This window comes from Lycorma delicatula, chromosome 5, assembly GCF_047948215.1.
Source record: "Lycorma delicatula isolate Av1 chromosome 5, ASM4794821v1, whole genome shotgun sequence".
Lineage (NCBI taxonomy): Eukaryota > Metazoa > Arthropoda > Insecta > Hemiptera > Fulgoridae > Lycorma > Lycorma delicatula.
This window is the reverse complement of record NC_134459.1, coordinates 174,764,831-174,782,285: the sequence shown is the minus strand read 5'-3', so window position 1 is coordinate 174,782,285 and position 17,455 is coordinate 174,764,831. Positions and strand designations below refer to the sequence as shown.

Genomic DNA, 17,455 nt, shown 5'->3' with positions numbered 1-17,455 from the left:
CAAATGAAAACTATCAATCAAGATGTTCTTCCTACTATTACTGATATGTCAAACATACAACAGAATATTATAATTCAGTAATTTTAATTTTTGCTACGAGTTCTTCAACATGTGTTCAGATCCAACTTTTATTATAGTTTAATAGCGAATAATGGTGTATGAGCTACGTGAACTCTTAGTCTTCTTGATCCAGTAACAGAGAAAGTTTTTGTCTGCAGACAGGAATACACAGACCAAACCTTCATTTACAATCGTAGTTAAGAACACTCAGCACCATAATTTCGCCTTGAAGTTCCTTTATGTCCCTAATATATTACACTTCAGTAGCTTTTCATAAATCTACTTCAGTAAAACAAAGCTAACTGTCCTAACTGTACATAATTTTAGTTCAATATTTAGCTACATGATCGTGGATGGTGACATTAATTTATGATCATTTTTACTTCTAAGACTCATTACCGCTTGTCCAGCGACACAATTAATGACATTATACCCAAATCAAACATATTAAACAAAACATATGCTTTAAATTATCTCGTAAATCTTAACTAATTTGACGTCAATAAAATCTAATATGTCAGCAAAATAATAACAAAAATAAACAATTACAAAATATTTTTTGTAATGAATACTGGATTATTTATACTTTATAATAATAGGGCTGGATTTATGTGAACATTGTGGTATGGTGCATTAACCATGACTGTCACAGATCTCAGTGACTGATTCGGTAGCGATTGAGACACAACCCGTATTTGAAAATGATTAAAATTCATAACATCATACTAATTACTCATTTTATGACCAGTCTTAAATATTAGCAGAGCAGTTTTGATAAAACAGACAAATATTATACTTATAATTATAGTATGCAGCTGTATAGTACTACATAAAGAGAAAAATGCTAATCTGATCAAAATTTTGCATGTCAGGGTTTTTGAAAAATCTTGAAAGATGTTATGAAAGTATGTATGTATTGACCTATTTTTGCTTGATATCTTTGGACTGGATTCAGAATTTGGCATAATGATTTCTGTGTATGGGACATTGATGCCATTTAATTTTTCGAACAATTGATCAAAGAGAAAGGGAGGTACAGGCAAAAAACACTATTTTCTTTTTTATTGTTTCTGGACTAGTCACATTCTTGTACTGTTTGAATGATTCCATTATATTAATATGTTACTTTGGTTAAGCATTTTGGCAATTTCATTCAGATCCTTTCTAATTTTTTTAAGATCAGCCCACCAATAACAGTGTTGCTTGAAATTCCACAGAAATTATTTTCTCACTATGCATATATATTTTAGTTAATGCATAATTTACAAGTATGCATATATTTACTTAAAATATGGAATATCATGTGCATACATTTTGTTCATTTAGCTTTGCTTGTCCACATTTCAAACCAGACTAATACATTATTATTATGATTATTATATTTTTTTAATTATATCCTAACGAACAAATGAACTGAATGGAAAAATTATGAGATCTAATTCTGCTGGGTTCATTGTCATGAACAAATACAATGAAAACGTGTTCTAAAGAAATAGTACAATTATCCAATGTCATGTCCTTGACCAGAAAAGTCTTAACAAATTTTTAGATGGATTTGAACATAAGAAAACAATCATCAATGAATTTAGTGGAACAAGATAAAAAGCATAAATGACTAAAGAATTAAGTAGTAATTTCATTCTAATAAAAAATACTTTAAAAGACCCACATGAAATTAAAAAGAAAATCATATATAACATTTTATAGAATGTTAATAAAATGTAGTACCCTTAAATAACTTTTCAACAGTTAAAAATTGAATATGTCAAATGCTTTTATCTCAAAACTATCTATTTTCTGATGTGAGACACCTACCAGATCGGTCTAATCCAAACAGAAATAGGTAGCAGCTACTTTTCTACATGCCACCACAATTCAAGACACTAGAAGTCTCTGTAGAGCGGCAGCTTAAAAATATTAAATGAAAAGGGAAGGATTGTAATATATAATTTTAAAGGGCGTTGAAATACAAGGATTTTGATATAAACAAAGATCGGGCTATGACAACCCTAACCAAAATGAGAGCCATGTAATATTTTTCACATTTAGTTTCAAAAGTAGCTTTCAATATACTCCAAATAGTGGTCTTACCAAAAAATAGATCTTTTTAAAGCAGCAACACTGATTAATTATATTTTTTTAGTGTTTCACCGATGAGTATTTATTTAAAAAGGTACTGTAATACACTTCTTTCAAAACTGGATGTGAAAAATATTAAATGGTTGCCATTTTGGTTTAGGATTTCAATGGTTTCATCAATGTCCTTTAAAATGCTATACCTCAACCTTACTATTTCCATTTAAAGTTACTGAGTTATCTCATGGGAGCCTCTGTGTTGGGTCACTCCAAAAAATAGATTTTTTTGAGGTAGGAGTATTTGCTACATTTCATTTTTCTGTGTTTAATAATTGAAAATTGATTTAGGGTTCCCGTACTTTATTAAACCTAGTATAATACTAATCATTATAGACAGAATAATGTAAAAATTAACTTAGAATACTTTAAAATGTTTAAGATTATTTTTATACATAAATACATGCTACGAATTGCATAACTTACAGTTTTTTGTTCTTTGGTTATTTATAATACAATGTGACAGAATTATAAATACTGGCACAAAACCAATTATTATCTTTAAAATGGGTATGATGAGTCAGTGTTTCAGGTTAAAACAAGGATATTTACAAATATGTCTTTCAATGAAATTTGTTTTGCATGACAGACAGAAACATATGTTTGTACATGTGTGATACCATTTAATTGTCAACAGATCACATTAACGTACAACTTTCAGTTTAAAATGACCGCAGTTTAATGGTTAGTATATTTTTCATTACATGTAAGATAAATAGCAAATATATACAAGAAAACAAAAGACTAGGTGGCCAAAGCTAATTAAAAATTTCTACTTTTGTTAAACAGAAGTAACAGAGTTTATTATGATGTTTGAGTAACCTTAAAAAATCAGTTAAAATAAAACTAGAGCAACATAAATACATACATTGTCTGTCCCCACTTTAAAAATACGTAACTGATATATGATAGCCTTATTTTTGGTTAAATTTTTTCATATATCTTTAAGTTTTGTGTAAACAGCTTTATGTTATTACATTGAGACTATTAAAAATGACGTTTCAATTCATGCAATGTAACTGAGCATAAAAGTTTTTTTTTTTTTTTTTTTTTTTAAATATAAATGATGTTAATATATTTGTGACTATGATTCTGTCAAATCAATAAACTGAAATATTTATTAGTACTATACTTAGCCGAGCTTCAGAATTTAAGTGAATATCAATTAATATATTAAAACTGAAAACTTGAACCACAACAGTAAATTCTAGAAACACGTAAAATATCTTTATTTAAAACTACTATCGTTTTAACTACAGACCAAACAAAATTTAATTTGATTTGGTTTGCCATTTAAAATGTTTATAGTTTTAAAATATTTTCTGTCACCAATTATCATGGGTAGAAACGTAGCACAAATATATTTATTAAGTAATAACTTATTTACGACTCACTTTCTAAATATAAATTTTGAAATAAAAATTTAGTCGTTAATATCTTTACAATTTCTGAAAATGTAAATCTCACTTCTTCATGCTGATTCACGAACTATTTATGTAATTTATAACACTCCATAACGAAATAATTTACACGTTTTTACAATATTATTTAATCAGAAACTATTTTTTATATTTTTACATAAAATTTTTATAAATCAATTGCAATTTACTAAAAACATTCCATTTAGTTTTAAAAAAAAAAATCATTATATCATTGATTTGAGTTTAGTACAGATATATTTTGTCATTAATTTAAATGACATTTAATCCAAATGTGTGAAAACAGGAATTGAATTCCTTCCAAAAATTACAGAAAACCCCAAATAATAATTTAAAAACAGTTCCACTTATGAAATACAATTAATTATTGAAGACACAATCATAGCTACAACATAAATTGAAATATTCCTTTTTAATATTTTATGCATTTTATTGCCCTTATGACGTTTACTTTGATTTGTTACAAGATCATGTTTTTACTAGCTGCTTCAGAATGTTCAATTTAAACCCAATAAATTATGGAAGAAACAGTTTGAATTGCAATACTTTCAGCAGTTTGATTAAATTACAAATTAATGAACACAAAACCTTTTTGCTGGGTAGGCTGAAACGCTTTTTAAAAATTTATTCAAATATGATTCAATAATAATTATTTTATTTTAAAACTATTTACATTTTTTAAAAAATACACCTGTTTCTGAAGGGAAAGGAAGTAGTAGACCCTGATGTTTTTTCTGCTTGTAAGAGACGACTGAAACGAGAGTAGTAGAATTATGGAAGATGGTTTACAGGTATTAATTTATTTTATAAAGTGTAATTAGTATTTTTAGTGATTAATTATAGGGATCTGTGGTCATCGGATCGCATGCATAATAGTTATATGAAGTTTAGTAGGGGCCAACCATGTTTTTGCCAACCAGTTTTCCAGCTACAGCAGAGACTGGTTATGTGTGTATAGGCAAATGCAATTACTGCTACCGGCTTGCCAGGCCTGATGTAGCTGCAGGCGTAGTGCGCATTGTAAGTGTAGATTGACTGGTAAACATGTAGTTTGAAACGGACTCAGGTCGAGTAATCCTGAGACATGTGGTTATATATATATATATATATATGTAACCACACATGTATATGTATATATATATTATACTGAAATTAATCTTTTTAAGATTCATATTATTTTTCTGTACTGTTAAATTATATATAAATTGTATTTACCATGAAAGTACTTTCATGGTAAAATTAAGGTAAGACATGTCTTATCTCAATATTCTTTACTAGTTGGTTTATTTAATAGAATTTATATGCATATATATATAAACACACACACATGCATGTGCATGCATGCACATGTGTGTGTGTTTGTGTGTCTATATATAAGTGTGCGTCTTGAAAATTTTATTTAACACGTCTTTTTTCCAAACTTTGTGTATTTGTAAATTTCATATTGCTCAAGTTCGTTGTTTACATAGAAAATCTAAAAACCATGACCCTGTCATTTGAATTATATAAAATTTAAACACATAGAATACTAAATAGAAACAATACAGATAAAATTTATTACTTGATTACAAACTTAATAAATGTTGTTAACATTTTTAAGATAGGTACCATTAAGAACAACGTTACCAGAAATTCCACTAAATAAAAACCTGATAATAAAAGTTTTGAAAATGGATTATTAATAATTATTTTCAATATTTAAAAAATTTTATTACATTTTGTCATGCCACTATTTTTAAATACTTGGTTTTGTAGATAAAAATAGAAGGAAATTACTGTTAAATTTTTTTAAACATTAGCAGTTCCTATCTTGTTCTGCTAAAACCAATGATGTTAGTTTTCTTATATTTATATTTACCTAAAGTTATTCAGACCTTACTAGTCAAGAACATGATACTGTATTCCTACGATTTCTTTTTTAGATCGTATTTTTCATTTTACTAGTCCATGAAAATGAGGCCAATAAAATTAAATCGTATCATTTTGTTGATTCAAATAATTATTTTGTTGTTAAGATTTAAATTTGTTAATTAAAAAATAATAAGAGTATTAGTAGGTTTGAAACTGTACTGTGAATGTGTAAACAATGCTAATGAAGTAGCAGTGTTTACATAATGTATACATAATGGTCGATTGATAAATTGAATATTAAGAAAGAATATTGCTGCTTTCATTATACTCTTAATGGTTTTGAGATCTTAAGTAAAAAAAAAGTAAAAAAATAGTTATACAGGATTTCAAGAATAAATTCTCGTGCTCTGAAAGCTGTGGAAAAGAAAATACCTCCCCCTATACCATCTCCTGGTAATATAAGTTGTGTCCCATTTATCAAAAATGTGTATAAATACACCACTACAAAAACATTCCACAGTAATTAAAAAAGTTTTAGACTGTCTGTTTAAAGAATGACTACTAATTAATACTACAGTGAAATATTATAACATTACAGGGAACTGCAAACTATACACGTATCAGATGATGAGAATGTCAATGAAAGTATTAACTTGAAGCAAGCAAAATTATTACAAAATCATTTTGAGAAAAATGGATTTGATATGACATCAAAACCACTACCGGTAAATGTACTTTTATCACATTATCACCCAGATGCACCAAATGAGGTAAACATACTATTATGTTTTAATTAATTTTTTATATTCTAATACATAATATCAATAATATTAAATTTATTTCATTATTACTGTATTTACTTTTTTCTTAACCATCAGTGTGTATCATATTCAATGGATTTATATTAACAAGATGTTAAATCTTGGTAAGATGTTAAGTTTGATTGGTTGCGGTATTAAGTTTTAGGTCTCAGTTACCTTCTATAGGAGAAGGTATAAAATGTTTGCGACTAATGTATGAGGGATGACTGAAACAAAATGCAGTCGTCATAACTCTCAAACAAAAAGAAATGAAAAAGAAATAAGGAATAAAAGTAAATTTTATTCGCTACACAAACTTATTTTTTTTTTTTCACGTAGTCATCATTTACACCTATACATTTTTCATAATGTTTAACAAGTTTTTTCATTCTGTGAATGAAAAATGCTGGCGGTCTTTCCTTGATCCATGACATCTATATCTCCTTCAAATTCATCATCCACGGTGAAATGAATATCCTTAATATCCCTCTTTAATTTTGTAAAATGAGATTGTAGAGCACCAATTTTGGTGAATATGAAGAGTACGAAATAGTTAAAATTTCAACTTTACAAGAATCTCGGCCGGTGCATGAGATGTGTGTAGCCGAGCATTATAATGTTATAAAATTATTAGCTCTACGGATTGTTGAACATAACATTTACTTCTCTTCATGTCACATATGTTTTAACATGTCAATGTATCGCACAGTCGACCCAGGTTCTAGCCGATCAGTTGCATACGTGTGTTTGGAATCCAAGAACACTGTCAAGAGAATGTTTTTGCAGAATGTTTTGAAATTTGTTGATCGTGGCAAATCATATTTCATGCTTTGCTGTTTTTCTTCCTTGGACCTGGGTCTTTTAACTCGGGTCAAAATGATAAACCAATTTTGTCTTCCATCGTAGTATCAAAAACGAAATCATCTCCTTTGTCACAATAACATTTCAGAAACCATAGACGTTTTGTCACGGGAGATATATTCGACTTCATAGCAATGGTGGCTAACAGAAAATGAGAGGGTGCGGGTCAATAAGTTTTAGAACGTTAGTAATAAGGGAATGAAGCCATAAGATTCTTTTTTAATTATAGAACTCCTAATTTTATCTTCCCTACTGATCCCTTTTGTCCTTCTTTCCATTTCATTCTTCTTTTGGTTGTTTTTGCCTATTTTCAATACTTTTAGTTAATATCCATATTAACTATTTAAAATATAAAAACACGAAATAATATTAAGAAGGACATGAAGACACTAAATAAATAGAAAATAACTACAAAATAAATAGCAATTCTTAAGATGTTAATGAAAATTATTTGAGCACATGTTTATGCTCACTGAATGGAAATGCAGAAAATGTAGATTTTTTAAAATATTTATATTATATTACTTTCCGTAAAAGAAAATATTTTAATTTGGAAAGAAAAAGATTACATTGATAGTAAGATCCTTTAAATGGTTCAGTAATTTATTAAAAATGATAAGTCAGTATAATAAGGGCCTTTCTCACAAGCTAAATAATTTATGATCCATCCCTTCTTCTTTAGATAGACACCAAAGGGTTTGATTTAACTCTTATTATACTGTACTAATTACATTTAACGCTTTTCCTTTTATGACACTATAAAGGTAGCAAACTAACTTTTACAGGGAGGCAAATCTACTTATAAACTTAATGAATATGTAATCTTTTATATAGGGGATGCAGATGCCAAACTGACACCTGTCCTTAAAAAAATTGTAACCTTTAGTTGATTTTTCATGAAAAAATTTTCTTTCTTCATTTTTATCTTAAAAACAAATGAAAATTAATATTTGTCATTAAAAAAAATTAATTGGTTCTCCGTGAAAAGGGAGGCCAAACAGTGTAGTGGTTAGTATGCTAGCTTATATATCATTTGATCTCGAGTTTGATTCCCGGTAAGGGTCTGGCGTTTTGATCGCCCTTCGTTATCTTCCCGTCAGTCTCTCGAAAGTCATTATTCCACGATTTATATTACATTTATGGCTGTACATAAAAAGCCTATAAATGAAATTTATAACTCGGATTGATATTCATTCCTATGCGTTTGTCCCCGTTAAGAGTACGGTGCAATTTTGATTATTACACCAAATTAGATATTAGAAAGCACGGTTAATATCTATAACGTCATCGCACTGCGAGTACTGTTATTTGGATTGTTTAACATCTATTTTTAAAATTAAATCTGTACATCGTTGGTGTTTAAGCGATGTTTGTAGTAATTACAATTCGGTATCGTTAAGGATTTTCCAGCGAATCTGTTTGAACCGTTGTTTTATCGAGAGATAAAAATGAACTGCGTTCGTTTGTTTCAACGTTTTGGTATTTTACCAGAAGATAAACTGCGTTTATCTTTACACGGGGAATCAGGTGCACGACATGGCGTTAAATATTTAGAAATACCTAGAACGGTGGCGGTGCACAGTCGATTTACCAATGCGGCCCGACACATGATTGCAGTGCTTTAAACTAAGCCTTGATAAACTTTTACTATTTATTTATTCAAGGAGCTATTAAATGACGAATGAGGCCTTCTATAAACGCGAATCAAACATCGACAACAACAAAGGAGAAATTAACTACGGGAACTGTGCGCCAAATAGTTTTAAAAATCAAATTGTGCAACTGGTGGCTTGGATCCGAAGTACAGATCGACGTATTCGTAAGGAGGAAGAAAAATGTTGGCAGAGTCCCTCGGAACAACGGATGTTCTGAGGGTTATGCCGTGAAAGGGATATATTTCACGTTCTCAGTAGACAATCGTTCTACAGATATGTTATTGCCGAATATAGTAGAGCATATTGCACCGGATTAAATAACAATTTCTGATCGGTGTGCGTCATATAATACAATGGTATACGTAATTTGAACAGGAATTATGTACACGATACTGTCATCCATTCGCAAAATTTCATAGATCCGCATACGGGGGTACAAACTAAAAAAATAGAACCGTTATGGGGAGGCAGTCAAAAAAAAAAAAAAATGTTCTGTAAATCGGGCGTAACAAGAGAATTTCTGAAGAGCTACTTATGCAGATTCTTATGGCGGAAAAAAGTGGAAACAGATGATCGCAATGTACTACAAGCAATTCTGAAAGATATTGCCGCTTTTTTACCGGACCCGTTGAATATTTGTGTTTATATAAGTATTGAATGTTTCAAATATTACTGTTTCAGTTTCAGATTTCATTACTTTATGTTTAATCATTTCAATTTGATTTTTATTTTAAAAAATTTGAACTTTTTTGCACACTTTTTACTTATTTAACAAAAATGTAAAGTAACAATTTAAGAATGATTAAAATATCTTTCCCAAAATGTTAATGCAATTTTCTGCCAGAAAGCTCTAAATAAATTCGGGGAGGATAATGGAGGACAACCGGTATGTTTTTACCTGTCATTTCATTTTTTCTTCCTTGTGAAAATAAGTTTAAAGCATGTCCGAAAAAAAAATACTGCACGCTTCTTTTAATAATTTTACTTATATATTTGAAACAGCCAAATTCTGACCGATCTCCCTGGCGGAGTGGTAGTGTATTTCCTTTTCATCCGGTAGGTTCTGAGTTCAAATCTCAATCACGCATTTTTCTCACGCGCTACAAAGATTCATCTCTCATCAGCGGCTATAATTAAGCTATCAAATTTGATGTTAATTAAAAAAAAAAATAAATAAATAAAATAAATTCTACTTTCTACCGGCGATTGTCTTGAAGGTTCTTGTTGTCGATAGAAATGAACCTCTTAGAGAGGTGTGTGCTCGTAATTTGTTCTTTTAAAAAATATTTTTGCGTGTAAATTGCAAACCAAATAACACTTAAAAATGAAGGTACTCTCGTTCAATATATTTTATCTTTCCTCAAAAATATGTTTGTATTCATGAGGTTAAAAAAGTTGCGATTTCTGTTTAGTACGATTTTTTTCTTTATTAAAAAAGTTCTTTTTCCATGAAAAATATACTTTTTTTTGTCTGTTAAACAGAAATTTGTTTCCTTATACCCCTGTATAAATATTTAAAAACCTATTTAAGAAAATTATATTTATTTGATCGGTCGCATTAAAAACATTAAGGGAACGGAACACAAGACTATCGGGGGGGGGGATATTTTATTCCCCTATTGATCGCGGATCCTAGACGTTAGTCCCTCGTTTCTGGATCTTTTTAATTATCTGGCGGATTTTAAGGTTTTTTTTTCGGCTTCGATGTAATATGATGGTGTAAATAAACAACAGTACGGTGGTTTGTCAAGTACGGCGTAAGGTTTTTTTTACAGTGTGAGGGAATGCATCCTCTCTGTAGATATCCCTGAGATGTTGGTGCTCGGACAAGGCGCCCTCCCAAAGAGTCTCCGCGCTTATACCTCATGCACTTTCGAAACCGTCTTTACACCGGCATTGTAGCGTAAATAACGATATCGTGAGGTCGATATTTGCACCAAATATCGTCCTCAAAGCGATGTTTTTGACGGCTTCCAGTTTTTTCTGTGGTGTAAGTGTGGAGTACACTGACGCCTCCGTGTCGGATAGGCGTAGGTGAGAGTTGACAGCGCGTATAATCGATAAAATAACAGTTTCGTCGCCAAAGGGATGGGGCTTACTCGGTTAAGCACTTGGTATAGGGAGGCCCTGACTGGCTTTGCCTTCCAGGTTGTATAATTTACATGTCACCCGAAGGTAAGCCGTTTATCCAGGACCGCTGCCAGGTACTTAACTGTCGTCGCATAGGGAATTTCCCCTCTGAGATTTCCAGTCGCCCGATCGGAGAGCGTCGATTGTACTTGAACAACACGGCCCCGGATTTTTCTCTACCTGTCAAGCCAAAGCTCCAATGTGAACTTTTGTAACAGGAAAATTATAATTTTATTTTATCCGCCGACTCAGTGATAGTACGATACTTCTCAACTTTCATAAGGACGGTAGAATTCCGTTGAGACGTGGCATTTTTCATACAAAAGTTTCCACTCTACATTCTCAGGCACAAGCTTTGAATTTATATGATAAATTAATCGTACAAAAAATAATAAATAAATTGTAATTTATAGTTACAATACGGGCAAATTACAGCATTAAATTTTTTCGAGATATAAACTTAAAATAAATCCTTTGTCTTTGAAAAATATTTATTTTTCATAGTCCTCTCTAGTTTTTGTATAAATTGCGAAAATATTACGCAAATTTTCAGCTCTTGTAAAAATTTCTTAAACTAACTCTATCTCGATCAGTTTTTTACCAAATTGAATGCGACCTGTCTTAAATTAGCAGATCTTTAGTAAAATTAATATTTTCCTATTGATTTTTTTTTTAATAAATGCTTATGGTAAAACATTCCCGATTATCTTTTTGAGATGTATATAAAAAAACTGTTTTTCATTATATATATATGGGAACTGTTTTTCATTATAATACGATCTAAATCCCGGATATTTTTTGGGGGAAAATTTCTCGGTGATTTCCATAACAAAAGCGTAATTTTGTAGAATTTATTCTTATCTTCAAAACGGTCTAATATTATCGGACTATTTTGAAATCTTTAAGTACAACACGTTCAGAATTAAAGTTCACGATCTGAAAACAATCTTTTCTTCATAATCGTAAAAATTATATCGCATGTGAAGTTATGTGTTACAAGCTAAGACCGAATACAAATTACTAGCACGCAATCCGACTTAATGGTATTGATTATTCATACTTTTGAAATAGTTAAAATTTATTCAACATAATTTTTTTTTCCACCGACTTATTTATAACAGAAATAATAGCTTTGTTTTCCTCTTAATTTTACAACCTTAAATAATGTATATTTAAATAATTCAGAAGGTTCAAGGAAGTAAAAAGAATGTATAAGTTATACAAAATGTTTATCGGTATTAACATAATAATAATAATAATAGTAAGTGTAATGTGTCATGACACATGATAAATTGAATTTTTTATTAAAGTAAAAAAAGAATTAAACAAATATAAAAAATGCAGGGTAAAATACCGGATGACCAACTTAAAACTGAACCGCTTCAGTCTAAACGCGGTTGCGATATATAAAATTTTATGAACGAAATGAAAAAATGAAAACTTAAATTAAACTCTCTATTTACATTTGCATAAGTTTACAAATTTTAACGAAAAATGTTCGAATCGAGCGTCCTGCGCAGCGATGCATTTTTGTTCTCGAATAAAAATGCATGTGCGTTAATGATTTCTTGTCGAATATTCGCCTTCAGTATATCCATAGAGCGGCGAGTCCATTCTTAAACTCTATCGTTCGAATAGCTCCGAAAGTAACAATCGCAAATAAGAAAAATCTGAGGAACACGGAAGTCACCGTCCTCCGCTCGCAATTCGTTTTTCTGCAAAACATACATGATCACGCGCTAGCGAATCTTTTTGGAAGAAGCCACGATCTATTAACCGAGCGTAGAATCTTCGAAAATTTTACGGTAAGCTTCTTTATTGACCGGTTGTCAATACAGAAGCCACCGAACTGGTGAAGAAATGTCGGCTTTGCTATACGATTATCGGAAATAACATACCGTAGACCATTTTCTCATCGCGAAGTGGACGCTCAAACATCGATAAGGATTTTCAGTCATCCGATGCCTGGTGTCGTGTGAATTATCAAGCCCGGGTAAAAGAAACCGTGCATCGTCTGATATGAAATATACTAAATTTTCTAAAGTTACAACTGAAGTTTACCGTCAATAATTTTAACAATACAGAGTTATCATAAAAGAATGGTGCGGTTTTGAACATGGCTTAAATTAAAACAGAATTACTTACAGTTTATGTTTTTTATTTTTCAAATTTGTCGTCTTAAACATTTTTTTACGTAATTAATAAATTTCAATATGTGCGCCCTTAGTCGCTCGACAAATGTCCAAACGATATTCAATTTCTCTCCAAACATTAGTTAATATTTCTTCGTTAATGGTTCTCATTGCTTTATTAATCCTGTTTTTTAAGCGGTTTAGGTCGCGAATTTTTTGCGTATAAACAACACAAGAAAAAATCCCAAGGTGTCAGGTCTGGACTCCTTGGAGGCCAAAGTACAGGTCCTTGCCGGCCTATCCATTGATCTCCAAAGTTTTCGTTCAAAGCGTCCGTGACCGATGCATTGAAGTGCGGGGGAGCACAATCTTGTTGGAAATGAAGTCGATGAATGTTTTCGAGTTCATCCGGCTGAGGAAAGCAATAATCGGTTAACATGTCAGGATACGCGACTCCATTAATTGTTTTTTCAGCAAAGAAGAAAGGCCCTATTACACGATTTTTCATCGCACCACATCAAACATTAACTTTAAGCGAATCGCGTTGTTTCTCGATAATTGCGTGTGGGTTTTCAGAGCCCCATTTCGTGAATTGTGTCTGTTAACGCATCCATTCACACGGAATGTAGCTTCCTCTGTAAAAATTATATCGTCTAAAAATGATTCGTTTTCACTTATTCTGTCCGACATTTCAACAGCGAAATTGTAACGTTTTACACCATCATCGGGTTTCAATTCCTGCAGTATCTGGATTTTATAAGCGTGTAATTTCAGTTTTTTACGTAAAACTTTGTGAACCGTTGATTTTGGAATACCTAATTCGACGTTTCGACGGGGGATGGACTTCCCAGGACTTCTAATAGCCGATTGTCTAATTCAACCGTTTCGTCTGGTACACTTGGTCTGCCGGTTGATTTCTGTTTCTTAACCGATCCGGTTTCTTCGAATCGTTTGAACCGACGCGTTATGTTATTTTTGTGTGGCGGATCTCTTCCGAATTCACGTCGAAACGCACGTTGAACTAAAATTACGGATTTTAATTCGCCCATCAATAAAACACACTTTGCTTTGTCTTTATTCGAGAACATAGTAACTCGCTAAACTCACCGCAACAACAATACAAGAACTGACGTTGCGGTTACAACTGCTGATAAACAAACTTTTGGGTCGGAGGCTTTCAGGGATATCAATATAACATCTAGAAATTTCCCTACAATCTTCCTATGAATTATTAAAACCGCACCATTCTTTTATGATAACCCTTTATTTTAGGCTGTAATATTCGATAGAAAAAATTGTTCAAAAATTAAGTTTGTGGCCTCCAGACATAATTTTCATATAAAATTCACTATCTGAATATTTCAATAAAATTTGTTTGGTCGTTTTTAAGGAAAACGACCAACAACTAGACATAAACCGAAAAAAATTCTAAAAAAAAAAAAAATATAAAAAAGTAAAATTTCAAAATAATTCCTTAACTTTTAATACTAACTGTAAAATGTAAACTTGGTATTTGATTTCAGGTACTAATTGTGGACGAACAAAATAAATTTAGGCATACAGCAGATGCATTATTTATGAAAATTTATCCGAATTCTACCGATGGAAAAGTTGTAAAAAAAGATTTTCAGGTATTTATCAACAGATAATTTCAGTTATTCTATTACATTAGGTGCAAATAAAGCTGAAACATCTCAAAAAAATAATAACGCTTTTCAAAATTTCATTATACGAATTACGATGTGATGCCGAGCTGGAAATATTGATACGTTAGGAAAGAATAAACATAAGGAGAAAGGAAAATGTTAAATAGGTTCCGATAATCTGTTAGTGTGAAAGTTAACCTCACTAGGTCATGAAAAATATAAAATTAAATCTTTCACCTTATGTAATGCAATATCCACGATGGACATTACACCTGTAGGTTTCAGGACAAGTTCCATTCGGGTACGGCAGATATTTTTTCACGTGCTAAAAATTTATTATCATCCGTCACAATAAATATTTCTCAGCGCTAGTCTATTATCGGTATATAAATAATTAAGTAAAATATTGTTAACTCTGTCGATAATCAGCTATCGATTTAAAACTGCATGTCCTGAAATATATAACGGATGATTTCAACCCGTGATAATCTCAAAAAGTTTCAGACGAAGAATATTTGTGTCGTATACTAATTAAATACCTAAAATAATTTTAAAACTTTCATATTTTGATGTAATTTTTATTTATTGCAATATTTCAGGGAGATGTTGTCTACGCTAATTTTGGCCGAGAAGAAGATTTCAGGTACTTAAATAAAATTAACGTATCCGTATTAAAAACAATAATATTGATTCGAATAAAGTATCAAACTACAGTTTACGATGCGGTAAGTATATCGTTAAAATAAAACTTCATTTGCAGAATGTATTTTTCAAATATTTTAATTAAAGGTTTTATTTCACGTGTTATTAATATTACGTGTGTTTCAACTAATTTCAGGTGAAAAGGGCATTGGATGCCGGTGCAGAAGCGGTTATACTGTTTGCTGATCCGCTCTACCTATCTGATAATACATATTTTCTAAATCCCGCTCTTCTAGGACGACTGCAAACATTTTATGAAGAGAAAGACAAAAATAATCAATCCGGTCAATATAAATTTATTATTTTTGTACTTTAAATATATATATATAGCGGAAAGGAACCGACACTCTACCGTTAAACTGTCGGTCAACATATCTTTCATAAAACCGATAGTGCCGGTGTAATAAAATCATCTGGGTCGATAAATGTAGATACAATATTAAAGAAGATATGGCGCGGAAATACTTTGATTTTAAAAAAAATTTATATTTTATTTTTTCTAAGTTACATTTTTTTTCATGAAGTTGGTAGTAATGAAAATTATTTATTTTTAACGACTAACTATCACAAATTTATTAAATACAGATTTTCTAAAACTTACGTCGTAATACCTTTAGTCACACTTGTATTTATTTTCCGCTCGCACTATTAGGTAGGTAGACAATATATTTGATAAGCCTATCGGATTTAAACGGTCGGTTCATTTAGTTAATCGTCGTCGGGTATTTTTATGTTTGTTTATTTCACGACGGCAATCTTAATATTTGTATGTTTTGTAACCGTAACTCGTTCGAATATTATTAATTATAAAAACACAGAAAACACATTAAAACGGTATACTAAGTTGAACAGACGATTCAGATTCGACACGCTTTTTAACCAAATCTGTAATACGTGTTGCCTAACTCAAACAAAAGAAAACCACCAAAAATATCATCGACTAGGATGAGAACAGCAGCACCAGTCGCTAAAAGTGACGATATAAGCTTTAAAAATCGTATTTATTACATTTGTCGTTCGATTTGTTATTTAAAAGTTGACGATTCTTAAAATTTTGTTGAAATGTTATCGTACCTTAAACGTTGTTTGGATAAAGTTAGATATAAAGAAAGGATACAAATTTTGATCTCGAGTTGAGTTGCCGATTACGTTCTGACACCTTTACCTACAGTTTACATTTTCCTGTCGTTTTATTTATTTAATTTTTCTGCCTAGTTAAAATACCCGTTTTAGGTCTAAAGTTATTACAATAATAGAGGAAAAATATTAACATGTAAAAAAGTACAACAGATTTCAGATCGCGATTGTAAATTTTCATAATCGAATGTGTAAATTGTGGTTGAGCGGTAGTATCTCTGTCTTTCGTAAGCAGAATTTCGGTCAGGCTTGGGATTTTTCATACGCTAAAAAATTCATTCAACATCGAGAAACTTAATCGAGCATCTGTTTTTCTGAAGTAAATTAATAAAAGTCAGAAAAATCGAACGGATTCAACCTGTAACTTTAACTAGTAGAGACTTTTCACGGTCGCCTATAGTTTCTAGTCCGTACTCGAAACCAAAAATTATTTAATATATCGTGATCTTTCATTGTAATTAAACGAATACGTCTTGGAAAGAAATTGAAACTTAAGTAAAGTGTATCAGCAGAAGCGAACTTAGGCGGAAAAAAGAGAACCGGTAGAAACCCTTGGATTTCAGACGATATATTGCAGCTGATGGATGAACGTAGAAAGTACAAGAATGCTAGTGAAGAAAGTAAAAGGAACTATCGACAGTTAAGAAATTCTATAAACAGCAAGTGCAACTAGCGAAAGAAGAGTGGATTAAAGAAAAGTGTTCAGAAGTGGAAAGAGAAATGAACATTGGTAAAATAGACGGAGCATACAGGAAAGTTTTGGGGTAGAAAAATTAAAATCTAATAATGTGTTAAATAAAGATGGTACACCGATATATAATACGAAAGGCAAAATCGATAGGCGGGTGGAATATATTGAAGAATTATACGGAGAAAATGAATTACAAAATGGTGTTATAGAAGAAAAAG

At 31.0% G+C, this 17,455-nt stretch overlaps 1 protein-coding gene across 2 annotated transcripts in view; it reads left to right on the top strand.

Moving 5' to 3' along the window:
* Positions 1-17,455, top strand: part of LOC142325599 (putative N-acetylated-alpha-linked acidic dipeptidase) — a 90,549-nt gene that overhangs the window by 32,496 nt on the left and 40,598 nt on the right. The window contains exons 1-5 of one of the 2 annotated variants that reach the window (XM_075367544.1): positions 2,762-2,877; positions 6,082-6,253; positions 14,585-14,692; positions 15,307-15,432; positions 15,546-15,693. In XM_075367544.1, the coding sequence (XP_075223659.1) occupies positions 6,188-6,253; positions 14,585-14,692; positions 15,307-15,432; positions 15,546-15,693 (448 nt within the window). In that variant the 5' untranslated portion in view covers positions 2,762-2,877; positions 6,082-6,187. Of the gene's footprint in view, positions 1-2,761; positions 2,878-6,081; positions 6,254-14,584; positions 14,693-15,306; positions 15,433-15,545; positions 15,694-17,455 lie in introns of those variants that run through there. The other variant, XM_075367543.1, reaches the window with a different exon arrangement.